General features: G+C 38.6%; 1 protein-coding gene across 2 annotated transcripts in view; it reads right to left on the bottom strand.

Moving 5' to 3' along the window:
- gabrb4 (gamma-aminobutyric acid type A receptor subunit beta4) overlaps positions 1-22255 on the bottom strand; it is a 56498-nt gene extending 34243 nt beyond the window's left edge. For both annotated transcript variants that reach the window (XM_042009088.1, XM_042009089.1), the window contains exons 1-2: positions 21608-22255; positions 19605-19699 (exon numbers count right to left, since the gene is read on the bottom strand). In XM_042009088.1, coding sequence (XP_041865022.1) covers positions 19605-19699; positions 21608-21687 — 175 coding nt within the window. In that variant the 5' untranslated portion in view covers positions 21688-22255. The remainder of the gene's footprint in view (positions 1-19604; positions 19700-21607) is intronic.
- Between the last annotated feature and the right edge of the window lie 849 nt (positions 22256-23104).

The following is a 23104-nucleotide window of genomic DNA, read 5'->3' as shown; positions in this document are numbered from 1 at the left end:
GGATGTATTTCTGGTGGAATTTAAAACTAACAGTCCCATAAGGAACATCATTAAACTACTAGGATGAATATTAACACTAGAAGTCCCAGGAATTTTGATATCTCCCTAAAGTCCCAGAGAAGGGTCGAAAGACCTTTAGTCCAAACTGACGACTCTGCTGGCAAAAATTAGCATCTCTTCATTTGTAAATGCAGCCATTACCTGAGGAATGCACCCATTGCATCCAGCCCCTCCTTGTTACCTTGAAACGTCTGGTAAATTCTGTGGCAGTGGGGGATGGTGGGCTGAGGGGGATAAATAGTAGCTAGCTTCACCTCCAACAAATAGAAGGAAGCAAAATGCAGAGGCGGCTTACAACTCAGCAGGCATTGGACCTGATCCTCAGCGATACAAACCCTTGTGACTCAGATGGAGAAGAGATACAAATTCAGCTGGATTCGGACTCTGACTCTGAGCAGTCTTCAGGTAAGATTTGAAACTATTATTGAACTTTTTGGTATGACAAATTTCTTTCTTTCTGCTTTGTCCTGTACTGTGAGTTGCAACACTGGAATTTCTCCATTTTGGTACAAATAAAGGATTTTTTTAATCTTATTTCCAAAACATCCTATTTTCGTCCTCTGAAATTGTGAAATTGTTTACCTTGCAGATGATGAGACTGCTCCACTGCCAGAAAAGAGGGCTCGGTTGGGAAGTGAGAGGACAGAGATGGCTAAAGATGGCACAGTGTGGCATGAAGAACAGCTGGGGACATGTCTCAATTTCACCCCAATAGAACCATACGGCACAGATGGAGAGCCAACTGCTAAGGCCAGAAGAAGTATCCGGACTCGTCTTCAAAGCTTCTTCTGTTTTATAACACTTGAAATGCTTCGTAGCATTCAAGAATGGACCATTCAGCATGCACGGCAAAAGGAGCAGGCAGATTGGTTCATGAACCTCCCAGAACTAATGGCATTTATTGCAATTATTATCTTGCGGGGGGTGAAGAAAGTTCCATCACTACGTGACAATTGGTCAGCAGAGCTGGGAAACCCACGAATCATTGCTACTATGGCCCGAAACCGCTTCCAAAACATCATGCAACACCTACGCTTTGATAACATGTTCACACGCAGTGAGCGAGTGGAGACAAATAAGTTTGCTGCAATTTCTAATCTGTGGGAATCTTTTGTCAATAACTGCATCAGATCTTATAACCCTGGTCGACACATCACTATTGATCAACAGCTTTTCCCGACAAAGACTCGCTGCAGTTTTCTGCAGTACATTGCAACAAAACCGGACAAATTTGGCATTAAGTTTTGGCTGGCTTGTGACTTGAAATCAAAGTACATTTGCAATATCCTGCCATATCTTGGCAAGGACCCCAGTCGTCCCAGTGGAGAGAGACTCTCTGAGAGTGTAGTGATGAGGCTGATGGAGCCGTTCATGGATAAGGGCAGAACTGTAACAACAGACAATTTTTTTACATCGCTGTCCCTTGCGCAACGACTGCTTAGCCGGAAAACCACCATCCTTGGCACAGTCAACAAGATTCACCGGGAAATTCCTCAGTCAACTAGACAGAAGGACCACACTAAATTCACCACTCGAGTGTTTTCCACCACTGGTGCAACACTCACAGTATATGCGCCGAAACGGAAAAAGACTGTCTATCTTCTCAGCAGCATGCACAATGTGGTTGAGACTGAGAATACCACCAAAAGGAAGCCAAACACTGTCACACAATACAACACCACAAAGTGTGGTGTGGATGTGATGGACCAGATGGTGCGGGAGTACAGCGTGCGTGCAGGAACACGGAGATGGCCAGTCGCCGTGTTCTACAACATGATCGACATGGCGGCACTGAACGCTCATGTTCTTCATAAGGAATGCACCGGAGTGCAGGAGAGAAGAGTGGACTTCCTGGTTGAGCTCGCGAAAGAGTTGGCCAACTCTCATGTGAGTCAGAAGAAGGCACATAAGGAGCAACTGCTTCAGCAGCAACCTCCCACACCTAGCCCTGGGAAAAGGGCAAAATGTCAGGTCAACCATCGATGCAAGAACAATTGCGCAACTGTAAGATGTGTTGACTGCTACAAATACACATGTGGCAAATGCAGGATGGAGATACCATGGAAGTGCCAAGCATGTTTGGACTTAGCACAGACGGACTGCTGAAAGAGCAGAAAAGCCATTCACACAAGGGCATGCCACTGTAGCCTTGTGTAAATATTTGTGAAATTGTTTCATTACTTGCATTATTTTAACTGTTTTGTTGTTTTTTTTATGACAAAAATAAAAAGCATTGGAAAAAATTCACAGTTGTTCTTTTATATCTTTGTCATGTTGACATTTATGCCCTCTTGACTTAGACACTAATGCTTCTGGACATTTTACTCACAGACCCTGCCTGTACCACCACAATCAAAAAATGTTCATTTTAAATATTCAAAATTGTTCATTGCTTGGGCTTTTTGGACATAAGGTACATGAACATTGGGTTAGAAAGTTTGAAAAATTGGTCAAAAATTTTGAAAAATTTGTATTTTTTCATTTGTATGAAAAGAGGAGAGCTGGACCTTTTAAAGTGATTTTTAAAAAAAATATGAATTCATCATTTTGTCATATCATTCTAAATTGTTTGCTTTTTTATTGAAGGCCCACAATGATTATCTTTTTTTTTTCTTCTAAAAGCACACAAATGTGTCGAGGAGGTATATATCATATATCATATCAAATATATTTTTAATTATTTGAAATATACCAGAATGCAGGAAAACCTTTCTGAATCTGTTTGAGGTCTACTCCAATCTCATACTCAGGGGACCAAGCAGTGTCTCAAGCCAAGCTTTGGGCAAAAGTTGACAGTCAGGTTTCAAGAGTCTACAGTGTCTCCCCTAAGTATGCGCCCTCCTGGGGTGTGCCAGTAATTGACTCGTCTACAAACAAAAGAAGCTGTTCACAGCTTAAGACAGGATTTTAGCTAAAATCCTACTGGTCAATCGACCCATCTCTGGGTTGTAAAGGTAGAAAGGTCAATTGACCCCTCTCTGGGACTTCTAGTGTTAAGTCAGGAAGTTTAATTTAATTTTGTTTACTGTATTAGTTAGCTTGCTCACAAATTTAAAGGCTGTTCAGGTGTTTGATGTCAGTGTAATGGTGAGGCAAAAGCTACTTAATCTTTTTGTAAATTGTTTAAAAACATCTAAATGCGGAAGCAGATTCATCTCAAAATTAATTAAATTTAATATACTGGTACAGAAGAAAAAACTATGACTTGTGAGATGGCTGTATGTTAGGGTTAAACATGACTCTATTTTAAAAAATGGAAGAAAATACAGATTTGTGAGCATTGAATTAACTCTCCAGGAAAAAAAAGTCAAAGAAATACATTTTTTGAGGACAAACTGTGGACACTGCAAGATTTTTTCCTGAGGCCATCAGCTAACTATTGGCAGAAGAAGTGTATCATTCATTTAACAGTTCTCTGTGGTCCAGCTTATTATTTATTTACACGCAGGCCTGGTTTATTCACTAAGTTACATATAGACAGTTTTAATCAATGCCATTATTCCTATATGATCCGCTCTAATCTTGGGCTGAATAACATGCAGAGATATGGTACAGTATGTTAGATATTTATGCTGTGAAGCATTTTTCCTTTGAGGACATCTGTCTTTCTCTGTTTTAAATGTTGTAATGCTTCACAGCTAATCTCATGAGTAACCCTACATGTGCAGTAAATCCCATTTCTTTAGTCGCATACCATGTATCAGTAAGTCCTGCTGAAGCTGAGTGCGTAATTACATTAACCTGCTGTAATTATGTGAAGATCCTCCTCACAGATCATGGCTAATATGTCTCAAGAGAGTTGGATTCATGACTTAGTTCTTTATTAATACATTAATTTCCCACCCACTTGTCACACTAACTCTGGTGTGTACATGTGAATATTTATGTGAATAAACCCACAAATAGGTTTTAAAACAGGCTTGTGTTTTCTATACATTTTATTGAAGCTACCAAAAAAAAAAAAGCATTTTTAGGAGAAGAAAGACAATAACAGACTTGAAGTTGAAATACAGGGACTCCCTGAGAAACTGCTAACAAAACAGAAATTAAAAAATTGATTTTGCGGGTTGTTTTTGCATAAAACTTGGCTTGCAAATAATTTATCATTTATGAATGCTGTGAGTGAGACGGCAAAGCTTGTTTTTTCACATCAGACATGTTTTTCAGACATGTGAATCCAACCACACTTCCCCTGCACTGCCATCTACGATTTAGAGTTCATTTCTTTGTACATGCAATGATGCACTAACAGAGAGCAGTAAAAGTCAAAAGTGCAAGCAAGACAATGAAAAAGAAACTTAAAAAAATCAAAATACAATACAGAGAAGCAAACAACATGGCAAACAAAAGTTTGGCATGACAGGCCAAAGTATGCAAATAAAAAAAAATTGCTTTAATCTCTAGATAAATATGTTCAGTATTAATATATGGACAACAATTTTGCAGTAAAGCTGTCATTATATCATCACAGGGCCATTTAATCAAAAACTGGCAGAGAAAAGCCTAATAAAGGCAAACACGTCCAAGTCATTTATAAATCTTTGAATGGAAATATTTGATTGATGACTTAATAAGAGCAGCCGAACTGTAGATATTAAGTCAAAGCCAGAATGGACAACACATAAATTTTACAAGTGAATAATGAATCACTCTTCAAAAGCTAGCAAACAGTTAGTGCCAATGAATACCCATCTTTATAAATGTTAAGTTTAGGAGTTTTCTTAAAGTTAATTTGCATCATTTTAACACAGCCTCAGGGTAGTTTTAGGATATATTATGCCCATGGAGAAGCTCTAGAGCCATCTAAGTTACATATTGTTATGTTTCCAGATCACACAACTCATGTGTTTCCTGCGTCAATCACAGAGACTTGAATGAAATTCAAGTTGTTGGAAGAAATTAAGAGGACACATGCACAATATATATTTGAGTGAAAACCAAGCCACAAGGTTGAGAGGATTGTTCTTAGACCTGCAGGACAGGATTGTGTCAAGGAATGGATCTGAAGAAGCAGACAAGAAAGTTTCTGCATCATTTAAAGTGCCCTAAGGAAAAAAAAAAAAAAAAATTTCCACCACTGGAGCCACCAACAGATTTTTATGCTCAGGGACGAAGGGTCTTTGTGAGATATGCAGAAGCCAATGGTCACCATGAAGGATGTCCAGAGTTTCTTGTTGAATATGGTGGACAACGATCAGGTATTTACGGTTGAATGGTAGACAGATGCCATTACTCACTAAAAAGAAAGTCAGGCCTTTAAGAAATTGCCAAAAACAACAAAAATGATTCCCAGACAAAGAAGTAGTAATTCCTCGAATCAAATGAAATAAAGACTGAACAATCTGGCAACAATTCCAAACAACATGTGTGAAAGAAAAGAAACAATGAACATAATATTGTTAATATAATCCCCATAATCGAACAACCCCTCCCTGGGTTGCCACCTCATCATAGCAGAGGCCTCAATGATCCTAGGAGCTATGTTGTTGGGGCAAATTGCCTCTGGTAGGGTCACCCATGACAGAAAGGTCTATAGGTGAGGGACCGGACAAAGTGTGAAGAAAAACATTAATGGAGCCAAGTTTCCCTTGCCTGGATTTGGGTCACCAGTGCCCCTCTCTGGAGCTAGGCCTGGAGGCCTCCAGTCTGGTTCAGCCCGAAAGGGTGATATGGGTCCCCCCTCCTATGGGCACACCACCATCTGGCAGCTCAGGAGGGGGAGGCAGTGCACCATCAACACCGTGTACAGTGGGGATGGGATGTTGTTGAGCTTGACTCAGGACATTTTGGGTTAGTGGAAGAAATTCTTTGAAGTCCTCCCCAATTCCATGGAAATGTCTTCTGATGGGAAAGCAGAGTCTGGGGACTTTCGAATGGGCTGCCATGTCGCCAGTGTTGAGGTTGCCGAGGTGGTGAAAAAGCTCTGGACCGACAGACTGGAGTGGTGGTGCCCCTCTTCAAGACGTTGACGGAGGGTGTGCTCCAAAATCTCATTGGCTTTTTGTTTTTACAAATTTACACATCTGATGACCACTTAAGTTGTAATAATCAGCTAATTATTTACTAAAATCTAGACCTTAAAAAAACAAAAAAAAAAAAAAAACAAAAGATTTCTCATTTGTGCCATCCCTTTCCTGGTCAGTTCCCCTGCCTGGCCCCCTCATCAAAACTTTTCTAGACCTGCATATAAATAATTCTACTACCTGCAAACCACCTGGTTAGAGAAGGATCCTGCTCTGATTTGTATTTCAGAACCCATTCATAATGTCCCTTCGCCACATTCATGGCTCCTAAAAGGTGGACCCTGAAACCTCACCATGAAAAGTGTGGGTGTCAAAACACCCACATTCTCCATGGGTGTGACACAGATGAGTCCTGGAGAGGAGGGTCCGTCAAATAGTCGAGCCCCAGATTGAGGAGGAACAGTGTGGCTTTTGTTGTGGAGCAGTGGACCAGCTCTACACCCTCTGCAGGGTCCTGGAGAGGGCATGGGAGTTTGCTCAACCAGTCTGCATGTGTTTTGTGGACTTGGAAAAGGCATTTGACCATGTTCCCCGGGGATGTTCTGTGGGCAGTCCAGTCCCTGTACAACTGGTGCCAGAGCTTGGACCGTATTTCAGAGGAAAGTCGGATTAGTTTCCAGAGAGGGTTGGACTCTGCCAAGGCTGCCCTTTGTCACAGATTCTGTTCATAACTTTCATGGACAGAATTTCTAGGTGCAGCCAAGGTGTTGAGGGGATCCGGTTTGGTGGCTTCAGGATTGGGTCTCTACTTTTTGCAAATGATGTGGTTCTGTTGGTTTCATTCGACCATGATCCAACTCTTACTGGAGCAATTTGCAGCTGAGTGTGCAGTGGCTGGGATAAGAATCAGCACCTCCAAATCCAAGACAGGAAATGAGGCCAGGCCCCAAAAAGAAGAGGACTTCAAGTATCTCTTCAACAGTAACATTGCTTTAACTAAGGCCCAACTTAAAACAGTCCAAAAAAAAAAGTTTGGCTTTGTTTTTATTAAACAATAAAGTGAGGATAAAACATAAAATGTATTTAAGATAAATTTGAAGCATAAAATGTGGAAAACTTAAAAAAAAGTCTTTGTCAGCACTGTGTGCCATTTAGTATATGCCCAACATGAACTGCTAACAATATTTGAAAAAAAAAACAAAAAACAAATCAGTAAGATTTCACCAAAAGTCTCTAACCAGTCATTCTGTGACTTCATCAGTGGGTCAATTTAAGTTTATTCACAATTAAAATGTGATTTATAGTTCATTAAAAATTTATAGACAACATGGAAGGAATAAAAATTAAATCAGAGACATAAGGTACATAAAAAATAATTTAAAAGGACAAACATACAAACAAAAAAGGGTATTTAAAGAAACAATGCTTTTCTGACCTTAAAACTGTGCTTCTGACTCGTCATTTTAATGGCATACTGACATTCATTATGCACATTCCTGGAGCCGTCTTTGCCCAGTAGCATCACAAGGCTGAGAAAACACATTTCACAGCTTTTTCTTTTTTTTCTGCCCAAGGAATCATGTGATGGCTGCATTTTGCTTTACAGCACTGCAACACATATCAGCAACTAGATATCAATACAATGGACATTTTGAACATGCATTTTGGCTAATTTGGCAAAGAAACCCAAGAAGACATTAGGAAAAGAGGAAAAGAAAGAGAGAAAGTGACCAAACAAGAGATAAGACAAGAATTAATGTTATACTGGCTTTTACTGGCTGGACAGAGCTTGAAGAAGGGACAGGATGCAAGATGAATGCTGAATTAGCCTTTATTAGGGGCTTCAAAGTGTGACTGACAAAGTTCAGTAGTGTGGCTTCATTTTTTTTGTCACCTAACACCTACCTTTGCATGGCTAATACTCTGCTTTATGTATAGACAAATATCTCAAGTCTATTTAATGCTGAATTAAAAGTAAAAAAGTAAATTTTAGGTATTAATTATCATTATGTCGCACCATCATATTAATAAATAAACTGCAGTGGACTGTATAAAAAGGGAGTATTTCTTATTGATTACAGAATTTGCCTTCTCAAATCTTCTTTTTCCTATGCATAATTTTTTATACAGAATCCTTCTTTATATGACTGCTGGAGTTGAATGATGAGATGGACTTTTAAGTATGCTTCCTGGTACTAAAGATGACAGCATCTATCTCTAAATGCTGCAAATAACTTTTCTTTTTTTGCCTTGTTTGTCTGTGTGACACAATTGGATAGCTGCATATTGCCCTTGACCAGCCCATCCTTGCCTGGTCAAGGACACACCTTCCATCAGTTACTACAAGTGCACAAAGTAAATCACTGGGGACCTTAAGGGGAGACTTTAAACAAAAAATGGGGTAAAAATGCCCTGCATGCAGGATGTCTCACCAAAGCCTGACCTAGGGTTTTTTACTTTGCAGTCCACTGTGATGCATTCTGGTGCAATTCTATCAGCATTTTTCTCCTTCATTTCAAAGTTGCTGAAAACAACACTTTGAATGGGAAGATGAAGTATGTCCTTTCTCCAGCATGCTATCTCTCACCACCCTTGCCCCCCTCTGCCTGCCTACATACACACCTCATTTAATTCAAATAGAAAATCTAAGCGAAGGGAAAAGGAAAAAGCGCCCAACTTGAGCATTCTTCCTGTGTTTCCTCGGTAATAAATCACTGGGCATTCTCTCCTCATCAGGATAGATATCACTTGTACATGCCCCCACATCCATCCTGGGATTCTGACAACACACTCCTGTTTTGCGCTGAATAGGCATTACTTTGAGACTGAATTACGATGGCCTCTGCTATCAGCCCATATGCAAAGCAGCCCAGCATTTGACGCGAGGCAGCACACAGACTAAGAGATTGTCCTCAGTATTGCAAAAGTGTCCATTGGCCTTGATAGAACTGCTTCCATTTATCATTAAATGGCTGCAGCTGCCAAAATGTAGATTGCAACTGATGTCGTGCACGCATCAATCAGTGGTCATGTTCACAGAGGGTAAAATAATGGTGTGGGAAGTGATCTCTGTAAATCCTTACACTTGTATGTGCACAACATTTACCCAGAGATTGCACACGACACAATGGATGGCTTCAGATCAGTTATGTTTACCTTACAGTGTAGAACATTACAAAGTGGATGCACAGTGCTGCAGACCCTGCTGTTACTTGCATGCCCTGACTCTTGCTTTATATTCGGTCAATTAATTGTCTATTCCGGTTATCAGTCTCGCTACAACTGATCTGCAGTTTCATAGCTACATTTACTGCTTTTCCATTACAAACAAGATAAAGTTGCAGCTGGGCCTCATTTCGGTCAATGGAAAATGAGATCAGTAAAACTCAGCCTGCATATGGCAGACAAGGACAGGTGACCATGCTTTGATGACATGGCCACAGGCTGAGCTGGCACCTGGGTGTTTCAGGTTAAATGGAAGCAGTCAATAGACAGAACAGGTTCTCACAGTTCTGATTACAAGCTGTTCTACTAAGAGCCGGGATCTCCCACCCCTTTAGATTCTAGGAACCAATCTATCGTTTATTTGTAATGATCATAACACTTGATGAGAATTACGGTACCTGTAATCAAGATCAAGAATTTCAGAACAGAGCTGTGATAGACAGCGAACATGGTAGGTATTTAAATATTACCTGAGGCCTCTGGTATATACTATAAGAAGGCCTAAGTTTATGAGGAGTAATGCAGGCTAATAAAATGCTAATTCCAACCAAAGAACAATGGCCTTTTGCTAATGACAGCTTTTCTCACATAACACACAGCACATAAATCTGAGAAGGATTGCAAGTGATTAGCATGTAATATGTTTTGGGTTCAACCTGACTAAACTGAAAAAGTAAAAAAAAAATTTTTACTTCTACAAATAGAAAAATTGACCAAAAACTAGTTTGAAACTAATGTAATTAATTTCCAGCGTAATCTTGCCTACACATTTGTGTCTTTTTCATATTGGATAAGACTCATGACTTGACAACCTAAAAAATGGAAAATCTACAGTAGCATGTACTAGGTGTTTTCAGGTGGGCTATTCTAGGGCAGTGTATTGTCCTGTCAGAGTCTGCAAGTTTACAGAGTTTTGTATTTTGTGTGTGTGTGTGTTTTTATTTTTTTTTTTCCAGGTAATCAGGCTTGCTCCTTGGTTCAAGAATATATATGTTAGGTTTACTGGGGGTTGGAGCAACAATATTCAAATTCTATCTGGATATTTTGTGTATCTGTATTTATAACTGGAAATTTCCTCAATAGTTTTCATATAAATATGTTGGAACATGCTCCCATTGACAGTCAAATCTTTAAGGTTACAGTTTAGAGAACGTGTTTTCTCTTTCTTGGTGGTCCAAGAGCAAATCAAAGCATGTTTTGAGCATATATATGTATATATATACATATATATATATATATATATATGTATATATATATATATATCACTGAAAAACATAAAGTGCTTCACAACCCCTGATAATCTCCCCAAGCACGCTCACAGTCACCTTTATAATGTTTTTTTTTTTTCCATGGAGGCTGTATGTTGCCGTGACAGTACAGTCCAAGGACGGGGCGTGTACTTTCTGGGCTTTCATCTTGAAGGGACATAAGTCAACCTTTTTTAATACATTTCAAATGGAAACACTCTTAATGAACCACTGAAGTACTTTACTTAAGGTAAAAATACAGAATAATCAAAAAGGAGATTTCTGATTTCTAAAATCTGCAGGATGATCTACAGCAACAGTCCAACACTAAATAAATTACCCTGTAGCACCTGCTATTAGACATTTACAGACTCTCTGGGTTTTTCATCAGCCAGTTTATGCACAGCTATAGTATCCACAGCAAAATTCACTTTCCTGTCTACACAACTGACAAAAAAGCATTTAAGCCAACCTAAGCCAATATCACTGTTTATTACACCAGACAAGGGCAAAATAAGAGAGGAGAGTAGCTTAGGAAAGCATCACAGGATTGTATTAGTGCTGATAATCTAAATTATTTTCCATGTACAGTATAGGAAGGACAGAAAGACAATGCAAAATGCTGACCTAATCAACAACCAGCGTAAAGAAGCTGAATCGAGTGAAACAGTCTCACCATACTGCATCAAATACATTTTACTACAAATATGTCTCTCAGAGCAATAATAGCATCACTGCGCAATGCATGTGAATTGCTTATGTTCATGACTGCTCTTCTGGTTATTTAGAAATACAATGCTGTACCCATCTATTAAGTGTTGGAGAACTAGAAATATCAGCAAATTGTGCTGTAATGAGACATGAATTCTAATGGAAAATATGACTTATCTGAACAAGCAAACACTGGATTCTCAGTAAAACATTACCTATGGATGATGGATTAAATTGACTCTGTATTATCATATAGTGAAAATGTATTTCAAAAATAGATCAGTCACATGGAAAAGGTAAAAGTACACATATGTTGCTAAAGTTAGAATGAGTGGATTCTGGTTGGGTGCTGATGATTAGCACCTCCTTTGAGACTGACAGATGGCACTTATCTTGTTCATGACTCTGCCATTAAACTCCTTTGTTCCTTTTGTTACACATATATGTGTGTGAAGTCAACATGCCACCATTAGACTCCCAAATTATTATAAATAAATCATTCTTCTTTAAAGAAAATCTTCTGTGTGTGGTGCTGATTTGAAACAGTCTGCCCCATTTGCATATTAGACAACATTCTGTGTTGACAACCTCAAAACAAATTGTGAAACATGGTGTTGGATGTATTATTGTTTACTTCACTGCGTCAAAAACAAGCCTTCTTGCAGTTATTTCTTTTTATTCATGAATTTTGAATCATATAAGATAGTGCTTATGAAATCGTGCAAAATGCCTTCAAGAAGTTATTTCCTCTCAAGAGAGCATGGCTAAACCTCTGAGGCCATGGACGTACAATTTAATAGAAATATGCTTTAAATTGAGTAATGGTAAAAGTTAGTTTTCATTCTGATGTGGTACAACATTTATCAATATACCCTCTGAAAAAAGATCCTATATTTTCTTGTTTAATAATAATAATGGATTAGATTTATATAGTGCTTTTTTTTCAGGGAACCCAAAACGCTTTACAATGTATCCATCATTCATTCACTCCTCATTCATACTTGGTGATTATAAGCTACGTGTGTAGCCACAGCTGGCATGGGGCAGGCCGACGTAAACATGACAGCCAATCCACACCTACGGCCTCTCCGACCACATTCATATCCACATTCTTACACCAGCAATGCCAACAAGGACACAACAACAGATGACTGGGGGGAGTGGGAATCGAACCGCCAACCTTCCAGTTATTGGAAGACCCACTCTATCACCTGAGCCACTGCCGATTTTGATAGTCCTTCCATAATGTGAACTTACTGACTTTCAAAACACCTCAAACTGAGCAGTGGGTTGCTTTTGAGAGAAGTGGACGCTTACACAACAAAGTATGCAGTATGGCAGTAAGATCATTTAGCCAGTGAACCCACAATACAGCACCAGATCTGTCTAGACATATACACTTAGATTTTCATGATAAAGATGGCAAATGTGTTCTAACCAGATAAGAGCTTCAAACCATTTGATGGGAGATTTCCTATAAAGCTGCATGTCGTGCACATTACAGATGTACAGTAGAATAATGCTGTTGTATGTACTTCAAAAGGTTAATGTGCACAATTATTTTCATTTGCAGCTATTTAAATCCTGTGCATGAATTACAATGTAGGCATTAATCAAACTATTATTATTTATGTATTGTAGATATTTTGACCACTTTTTCATTCCACAATATACTAATGATGTGTCTAAAGAGGACTCATCATTTACAAATTCATCCCAATACTTTCAACTAAATTCCCACCATAATCTATGATTGTACTTTAACCTACACTGTGCCACCAATCTCATGCAACCTACCTGAAAGAAAAAGGGAAATAAGTAAGCCGAGCAATTTTAGTTGGGTCTGGATTCCAAGTGTCTTCAGGGTTGGGTCCAGATATATGCAGTTTTAACAGATTTAGCCTTTTATAGTCCAAAAATGTCCTGCAGTCACTTTGGTAAAAAAAAAAAAAAAAAAAAAAAAAGCCTCACTGTGAATTAAAGTGAGCTAAACACATTTGAGAAATATCATTCTTTGTGCTTTGTTAAGGGTGGAAGCTGAGATCATAAGACTTATTCCTGTGATAACAGCTTGATTTGAAATATGTCCTCCAGAAGGACAAATGTGTGAATGAGGTGGGTGATGAACTTGGTGCTCTTACAGTTTCTCTTCCAACAGAAAGGGCATTCACTTGTTTTACTATTTGTCCTGTTGATATATTACTATTAATTTCCTCAAATAAATCTCTAGCAAGTCTGCACACCGGTGGCCCATTTTTTGACATGATTCAACTCCCCTTATGCAAATCAATAATTGGTACAGATCAATAATGGTTACAATTACGCATCATCTGTTTTTCTTTTGTACGTCTATACAAACTGCCAGCAGAGGTGCTTAAATTCTTAATAGATCACAGCCAGAAAATGAACCACATACTAATTTGCCGGTGTTACTTTAATTACTGCTATTGTGGTACATTAACTATTTAGTTCTTGGCATCAACTTCAGGGGCATTTGCAACTTTTTTTTTTTTTTTTTTTTTTTAGGCAAGAAGGCGAAATACATATGCTGAGTGTTCCAAGTACGTTTTTCTTTCAAACAATGGTAACTGTAAGAAAAATGGCTGAGTATAGCAAATGGGATAACTGGGATTTATCCAGAGAACTTAAAATGTTAGGCACATTAATCTGATTGTCAGGTGTTTGGTATACACCCCGAAGCTGCAGGCCTGTCTTTATAATAATCTGAAGGAATAAAAAAGACTTAAAGCAATAATGCTTTATATTGCTGTATAAATAAATATTTAAATAATATGGCTGCTTCAAGGTAAGAACTTATTTGTAAATGTATTGAGAGACTAGTTAATAATTTAACAGGGCTCTTACGAAACTGATTTAGCTAGGTCATGTATTTCATTACTCTACTTTATTAATGTATTCAGATGCATTTTATGGATCATCGCTTTTATGAAAACCACTTCATCATAAAGCATGTTGAGACCATGTGTCAGAGAAACACTTGTGTTTCCACTGATATGTAGACTCCAAGATGGCCTGGGTGAGCCTGAAAACATCTTACTTATAGTCATGTTTATGGAAAGGGGAGACAGCTCAACAGAGAAATAATCATCTGATGCAGAGATGTACCAGGTCTTAACCACCCCTGAATGCTTCCATGTATATGCATGCACGACTGAATAAGTTAGAAGGCCAATATAAAAAAAAAGTGAGATAAGAATGATGAATGACAGGATGAAAAAAGTAGCACTGCTGCTGAAAGATAATATATTGATTTGCTGATTGCATTTTAGTTTTAAAGTTCAAGTTCTACGCCTAGATTTGGACAAGCTTTTATTTGTTCAGATACATTAGAACACGTACAGTCCATATTACCCGGGTAACATGAAATCCAACCGTGTAATAACTATTGTACTTCTAATACTGTGGGAGGGAGGGGTTCTTAATAAGGAGCAAAAGGCTCTGCACAGCCAATATCTTCTTCTGGCCTTCTGATTGCAACATTGATAATGCACCAGTGTTGCTGGACTAGAGCTGACACTGGATACGCTTGATAAATGTAAAACTCTGGTCAGAGCTTTGATCATCCTAAGGTTTCTATGTTGAAGTTGTAGTATGATCTGCGATAGGCAGTCTCACACTACATAACTGTTGTGCCTGACCTTGCCTTGCCTGTTTTATCATTATTAAATTAAGCATTTTAGCTATCATGCAAGTCCCTAATCACTGGCATAAACACAATAAAAAAAATTAAAAAAAAAAAACTCCTGGTAATTCTTATTTGCTTGAATGTTCACGCTGATGTTTAAACCAAATTCTGCTCAGTTTGCTGAGCAGACCTCAGTTTCTTCACTGTGCTCTCCATCACATTTGAAAGTCTCACAAATCAATTCTTTAAAATGTTAACACAGCAACTGATGACCACAGTCTGAACCAGCGATTTGCCTCAGATCTGGGCCACTTGTCTGCAATCTCCATCATTTGTGCATGATGCCAAAAGTGAGCTAAAAATCTTATAATGTGAATAAGGCTTAAAGCCAGGCTTTAATGACTGAGTTGCTTGCCCTGCGTAACTATTAGAGATGAGCAGACATGAAAAATACGATGCTCCAGTTTACGAAGATTATCACTGTGGTACCACACAGGGTAGGGGCTACAACTTACAATGATGGGGTATTCAATTTGTGTTAAATGAATATGTGCAATATAGGGTTGAATGAAAAAACATCAATTCAAAATGCAAGTCACATGGTTTGGCATGTATGGAAGGGGAGCAGTCCTTTTATTAGCTGAACACTGAGATAAGGATTTAATTTCTTAATATGCATGTTTATCGTTAGGTATCCACATGGGTGGCATCCATGTTTCACACATTTGGGCTTATTATGAAAGAATACAGTGCAACTTAAGAACTTCTATTAAGCCTTGTTGCTTTCCAATAAAAATCACCTTCTAAAACATTAAATTTTTAATGCATTTATTTGCTCTCAGCATAATATTAGAATTTTTAATGGCTCCTATGCTCTGACCCACCTGAGGCCATTGATAGCTTGTGATGGTTCTGACACCTCTCAAACATCTTCCATTTCATATTATACAAATGTGGTCATAGAAAATGATTCAGTTGCACTGATACTACAGGAGGTGGCATCTTTTGGTTGCTAAAAGTCTACGTCATACAATAAAATCCCAGTTACTGTTGGGATGGATGACCATCACTTCTTTATGCACTTCCAGACTGGAGATATATGTATACTTCAAATTTTTGTGAAGCAGGTAGACTCACTGGGTCCCCTGTAGCAAAGGCATCTATAAACTTGCCAATGCTTTTTACTATGAGCTCTACTGGGTATTGATACAAATGGTTTATTTGATGGCTGCAATTCTCTATAGTGATCCTGTGCTTGGTACAAGCCCACTGTGATGATTGTGTTGTCCCACTGTCACACTAGCTGTTTGATAAACTGTATTTCTTTTTTAGACACAGACCAGTGTCTAAAAGACTTTTTAGCAGCTGGTCCTTTGGTCCAGGTTTGCAGTGTGGTTTACCAAAAATGTTTAAATGACCAATCAAAAAGGTACAAGAAAAAATACAGCAGTGGACCATTGTTTTAAGGAAAATGGACCGACTGCTGCAAAAATCTTGCAGAGGTTGGCCAACTATATGCCACAGACAGCCAGCAGTTTCCCCTGCAGATTTTACTGGTGTATTCTTCCATTTTACAAGCACAGAGTGCTGATCAGTGGGAAGATTCTTTTATCTGCAAGAAAACTTGCAGGTTGTTGCCTTTCTCTGACACATGATTGACAGGCTTTGCACTGAAAGGCTGCACCAAGGGAAATTTTACCCTTTTATTATTGGCATCACTGATCACTGCATGGTTGCTGGACAACCAAAGCAGCTGTCTGTTGTCCTATCAACAAGAACATTATGTTCATTTTCTTCTTATACAAAATTTACTTCTGTCCATAAATTTACTGATACACCCAAACTGGACCATATTTCCTTTATGTCCTTTGTTGCATTCCTTTAATTAACTTTCACACATCCTCTTGAATATTTTTTCCACCCATTTCGTCCCATTTCAAACCATGTTAATGTGATGTTTGAATGTGCTTGCAATTTCTTTAAAAGACGTTCTCACATCTTTTGGCTAGTTTAAGTCAGTAAGAATCTCATTAAAAATGGATAAACAGAAGTGCCACAATGTACAAGAGGCACTTTTAAGTAAAAACGAGAAACTGGAACTAAAATGGCTTTCATTCTTATTTCATGATGGTTTAATAATGAAAGGGTGATGATAAACTTTGTCAACATGGTTGCCGCAAGCATGCAGTGCTGACAGACATTGCTTGGCTGATGACAAGATCAACCATGCATTTTAAATCTTGAGTCAGTCTTGTCTGTAAATGGGTTTTCACTAGCTAAAATTCCCAAAGTGAATCCTGAGGAATCCTGAAAGATGGTGAAGATGTCATTTAGGTCTGTGGACCATTTCAGAGCTGCTCCTTTCAGTTCAAGTTTGACTCACAGGATTAGTGGTGAGTAAAGAGCAGTGTCTGACCAACTATGCTTTTTATTTTAGATATACTACAGAGATTACCAAAACACATTAACCATATGGCATCACTTCTGGGAACCCTTCTTTTGGACAACTGAAATCACAAGGAACTTGAATTAACATACACCTTTGTGTCAGTTTTGAGAACAAATATGGGTGTTGGCCAAGCTGTTAGGAGCCAAAGTCAGAATCCAGCATTGTTCCAAAATGAAAACCCTTTTGAATCTGGACCTCTTAGGATTGCAGTTGTATCACGGTAAAAGAAGCTGACTGGTGCTGGAAATATTAAGAGGGTAAACCACAGTTATACTCTGCCTGGGATTGTCAGTTCTTAAAACATGCTCTACACAGTCCTGCATTTTCACAGCCTGTTGAACTCTAACCAACATCAATAGCCAATAAATGTAAAACCACAAAGGAAATTTCCATCATTAATTCCTGACTTTTATATACACACACAATCAAAACTTTAACTAAAATTTTATAATATGATTCTTTTTTTGCCCCAAAGCTCTGAGCATTTCTTGATAACATTAAGTTGTTTGTCTGCATCTACCTGTAGAGACAATAAGATATTAAACTGATGTGGATGAGTGGAGCAATAATAAAAAGAAAAAGAAACTAACTCAAGTTATTTTCTAATAAATCTAGCTCAAATGCCACTGTCAAAGAAATATTTTGAAAAAGGCAACTCCACAGATATGAAGCTACATATCTGGAGTAGAGAAATGTGTTTGTCTTCACATTGCCCACATGATATGGTGGTAAATAGAAACTAAATGCAAAGACTCCAAACCTACCACTGAGCATTAACATCAGGTTTCAAGAGTCTGAAACAAAGTGGAAAAAGACACTTCTTTCTTGCTTGCTCTCATTTCCTTTCACTGAAAAGATTAAACAACTCTAGAATGGCAGCACTCCAAAATACACAACTAAGATGTAACCTCAACTACAACATATTTTTACAATGGCTAACATCAGGCTAACGTATCTTGGCACACAAGCCTTCATCAGAGCATCTGCTTTTGGCAGAGCACCCAACCAGAGGAAGGTTATATGAGGAGGCGCACCTGCTATATGTTTTTCACTGCTTGATCTTATTATCATCAAGTGTGCTGTAGTAGCAGGACTGACAAGCTGCTGCCTGCAGCATTTTTGAAAAAAATAAATAAATAAATAAATACTGAAGAATTTTACATAATTAGTAAGCTTAGATTGTGTCTTGACCAATAATACCAGTATATTGTAAATGTACTGTGCATAGTTCTACATGTAAAATCATAAAGGAGAAAAACAAGCTACCATGGTCATTCTTGATAAGTGGGGTTCAGGTGACATACAATACTGAAAACATAGTCAGATAGTTTGTATGTAGTTTTTTTTTTTTTTTTTACAAATGCTATGTTTTCATCCTTTTGTGCATACAGCATCAAAGAAAATACCCATGACAAAAAATAACAAAAACAAAAAAAAAAATCACATTTGGTTTTTTTCCTCTAAGGAGTTAATGCTCATCTGTGGGAAATTAAATCACCTTCTCTGTATAAATCCTAACTGATGTCATTTAACTTACACAACTGACCATATCGTTTACACTGCTGGATGAAAAACACAGCCAATCTGGTATAAAAATTGTTTGCATCATTCTGAAATGAAAAAATAAAATATAGTTCAATTTGTGTATTTTTCACCAGCCATTGCAATTAGAGGCCATTATGACATGTATTCTATTTATTACAGCAAAGCATAATCATGAACATACGTTCAACAAGTCTAATTAATCATCTCCAAACAGTTTAATGGAAATTTGCCTCATTCACCTTTAATTCTAAGCAGCATTTCAATTTGTTTTCTTCACAAGCAATAGTTTCTGCCTAAAAATCAATACCAATCCAACATTTTATAGAAAAAAAAACATCTTCAGTAAGTGACTGTCAGTAAACCAGAAGTTCCATTTGGTGTTGATGACGTTTTCAAATTCTGCACACAATCAATAAATGTATTTGGAAGTCAAAAATCATGACAGGAACACTTAGTCTATTCTGTGAAGGCAGCTATAGTTCATATAAGGGATCTGACAAAGCCATATAGAAAAGCAATAAAGACATAATAAACCATAATATTGGCTTGCTACTCTTCACGACTATCTTCCCTCTCAAAGAGCAGCCATCTTCCATAAGTGCATTGTAATAACATGGTCGCAGTCACTCCAAAGCTTTCCTTATATTTTGCCAGAAGCAACTCTGACAGTTTTCCTAGATGCATGATATGTAAATATCACCATTAATACTCTGCACAGCAGAGCCGGGTCCAAAACCAGATGTAGTCACAACACATACCTCCAAAATCAGGCCTTAAACGGATGTCATATCCCTTCAGCAACTTGTCCACGGTAGTCTTGGCCACAGACATTCCACTGCTTCCGGTGGAGGAGCTGAGGGCGGAAAGCACAGACACAAGGGATATTTTCAAACAAGCAAAGCAAAAGCTAGACTGCATGATGTTTTTGTCAAAGACTTCTTTTGTGTCTGTATGTGTGAACCCACTGTACAACAAATGCTGGAAACTATTACTGTGTGTGTTCCATGTTCTCAGCATTAATGACATGGCAGCAGCCTCTGAGGAGGGAAGCCAGTATGTCAACATGGTGAGCCTTTAACTGAAAGAAAGGGAGCCTAAGATGCATTAAACAACACCTCACGAATAAATGAATTCCTCCGTGAAAACATCTCACTGCCTACAAAGTCATTTTCGTTATTAGTCTGCTTCAGTTTTAATCTTTCTAACAACAACGGTATGAATACATTTTTAATTAAACTAGGCAATCATACTCCAAATGACTGTAGCTACCTGATTAAATTTATGCATTGCAAAAAGCATTCGGAATATTGTGTTGTTATCGTGAGAAAGATTTAAAAATGTTTCTTACACCTACAGACTCGCCTGTTGCCCCACCTATACTGCACTTTAATCAGTAGAAGGGTTATGATTATGAAAATACATCCTGAATTGATGCCAGTTCTTTAAAAGAATAACATTATTCATTACAGTGTCGTTGTTGCTGTAGCTCAACAGCAACAGGCCACATTTTGTTTACAGGCATGTATTCAAATAAGCAGAGGATTATTATAGCCCCCCATCATGCAGTCAAAGACATAGTCCTTGTCAGAAAATCCCCAGAAGAAATATATAGTCCACTCATATCTGACTGACATCCATAACAAATGGAGCCATGACCTGCATCATCTGAGCTGGAACAGTGCTCCAGCTGAGGTTCCTCATAATGAGCAGGGTGTGGACTGAGTATAAAAGGGAAGTGAGATGGATAAAAAAGGGGTTAAAATAACTCTTTATAGAAGCACTAGCCCTTAGCCCTGTCAGGGAAGTACTCTTCAATTATCTCATAGTTAGTGCAGCTGCTCATCAAGCTGGCCCTTTACATTACTTGTGGTTTTGACACCTGAGAGCATCAGTGTGAGGGAATATGAATATGGATGCCTCCAATATGCACACAACATTGCACTCTCTTTTTCTTTTCTGGACAGGTATAATGGAATAAAAATGTATATAAGTGCAGCATATGTCTCACTGAGCCCTTAAATCTCTTAACTGACACTATAGGTTGCTGCAGACAAGGAGCAGGCCATAAGGGATGAACATCAGTGTCTTCAACATGAAAACAATAACGGAACTGAACAGGAGATTCTAGCTGTGATGGTGTCAGGACGCGCTTGTGCAGAAATGTATGCTGTAAACATTAAAAGGCCTTGACACGAGCTTATGTATTAAAATCTGCGCTGCCTTCTAGATGGGGGAGCAACAGTGGATGACCTGCAGGGATGATTTTTCCGATTTTGATTGATTTGGTTCCAGTCGATAAACTGAGCAATTAAGATTAATATTTGAATAAAAATTATCACTTGCAGACCGAGTAGACTCATACATCTAGCTGCTTACCATACCATAATCAATCGATGATCGGCTGATTGATTTTATCACCTAATCACCAATTAAGCCTTCTGCAGCCTACTGAAGGTGGTGATTTTGAGATGGAAGCGCGCTGGAAGTCGCCCTGTCCACCACATACATGCACATCCCCATTTTGATATCAGGAAAAGGTTACGTTTCACAATAGGCTTCCCATAGTGCACGCGCGTATTTCTACGCTCGCGCGCGCCATAGCACCGTCTAATATAGCATATAGAGGGGCAGCATTGCCCCTAATAAGTAGGCCTGGGTACCCTGTTAATGTGATTTGACACATCATCCTTTCATTGATCACAGATCAAAGCTTGGTGTCAAAGTTGATATTTTTTTAAACCCCTATAACTCAATTTCTTACCTTTGAACAAAGCATAGGAAGGACAAAGCCGCCAGAGCAGAGAAAATTCCACATAATTTATCTTCTTGACGACCCAACATCTCCACAAATCCTTATGTATAGTTCCTATAATCCAACCAGTCCAGTGGTCCTCCCTAAAACGCACAAAGTAAAAATTGGCAATCAAAAATAATTGCCTTTTTAAAAATGTCGAATAAAATTGCCTACATCTACGCATGCGATGTCTTCATTGTAATGGGCTTCTTGACTTTTTTTTTTTATCTGCTATTTGGCCCCCGCAATTTTCCTCAGCTATGGAAATCCATGCAGGTCACAGAGCCCCTCGACCAACACCAGAAGATCAGACATCTTGCTCAAAAAATAGCGTACACAACACTTTTAAAAGTGATGACAAGTATTCCTCCTCTTAAAAAAAAACAACAAAAGAAAAAAAAGAAAAGAAAAAAAACACAGGCATGAATGACTGAGTAGCAGCTTCCTGACGATCAAATTGGTGGATGAAATTTCCCAGTCCAAATCTGCAGAAGAGGCATGGTTCCAGCAATGCTCTGGCGCCAGTCTATTCCACAACGTGATGTTGTTAAAATGTATTTATTTGAGCTGGAAACGCTGAACGGCTGAAGGGGAGCGGTGGGTTTAAGAAAAGGAAAAATGAAATCTTCATTCCCTATTTTTCCCCCGTTGCTGCTGCTGATGATGATGTAGATCAGCGCAAAGTCACTGAGGGGAAATGCACATTGAAAAAGCACTGGGTAATATCTGATGCAGACGTCAGAGCAGGCTATATCACTCCTCTGGTGAAAAAATTAGATGCCGAGAAATATGTATGGCCCCCGATACGCCAAAGCATGTAACACAATGTCGGATCACAAGTCAAAGATGCAAACCTAGGCTTTTGAGAAAGTACTCCTGTCTCCGCTGGCCAGCGTTAAATGGACACGCTAATATGCTCCGCTCGTCTTCTCCACAAACCACCGGACGAATGCCCAAAGAGACATGATGAGGGAACCTCGTGTTCTTTTTCCAGTCGGTTTTCTGAATTTAAATTAAAATAATGTCCCACTGATGTGGAAGGGGAGAAAAAGGGGGGACACCTAAGGTGAATTCCTTAGCGACAAGCTGTTCATGCGCTGAATTGTGTCTTTTCTCTCTGAAACCCATTAGGATGCCGTGAGTGTGTGCCGGCGCGTTTCCATGTATTTCTTCCACTTTGCCACATATTTTGAAACGCACTCACTCACACGCACACAGTGGCACACACACACACGCAGCGTCCAAAACAGACACACGAAGGAAGAATAATGTTTTTATTTATATCATTGAACAGGTTTCGCTTTATTTATTCATATTTTGCTAAACTATATGAAACATAAATATCTTTACTGGAGGTGACCAACACGCGCACATCACAATCCAAGAATCGCATAAGCTTGTGTTTTATACAGAAGAGGAGGTTTTCTTCAGGGATCTCTGTGCTGTCCAGTTGCTAGGCAACCC

The sequence above is a fragment of the Melanotaenia boesemani genome, chromosome 15, assembly GCF_017639745.1.
Source record: "Melanotaenia boesemani isolate fMelBoe1 chromosome 15, fMelBoe1.pri, whole genome shotgun sequence".
NCBI classification, from domain to species: domain Eukaryota; kingdom Metazoa; phylum Chordata; class Actinopteri; order Atheriniformes; family Melanotaeniidae; genus Melanotaenia; species Melanotaenia boesemani.
Note: the sequence above shows the minus strand (reverse complement) of the source record. Positions and strands in the feature narration are given on the sequence as shown.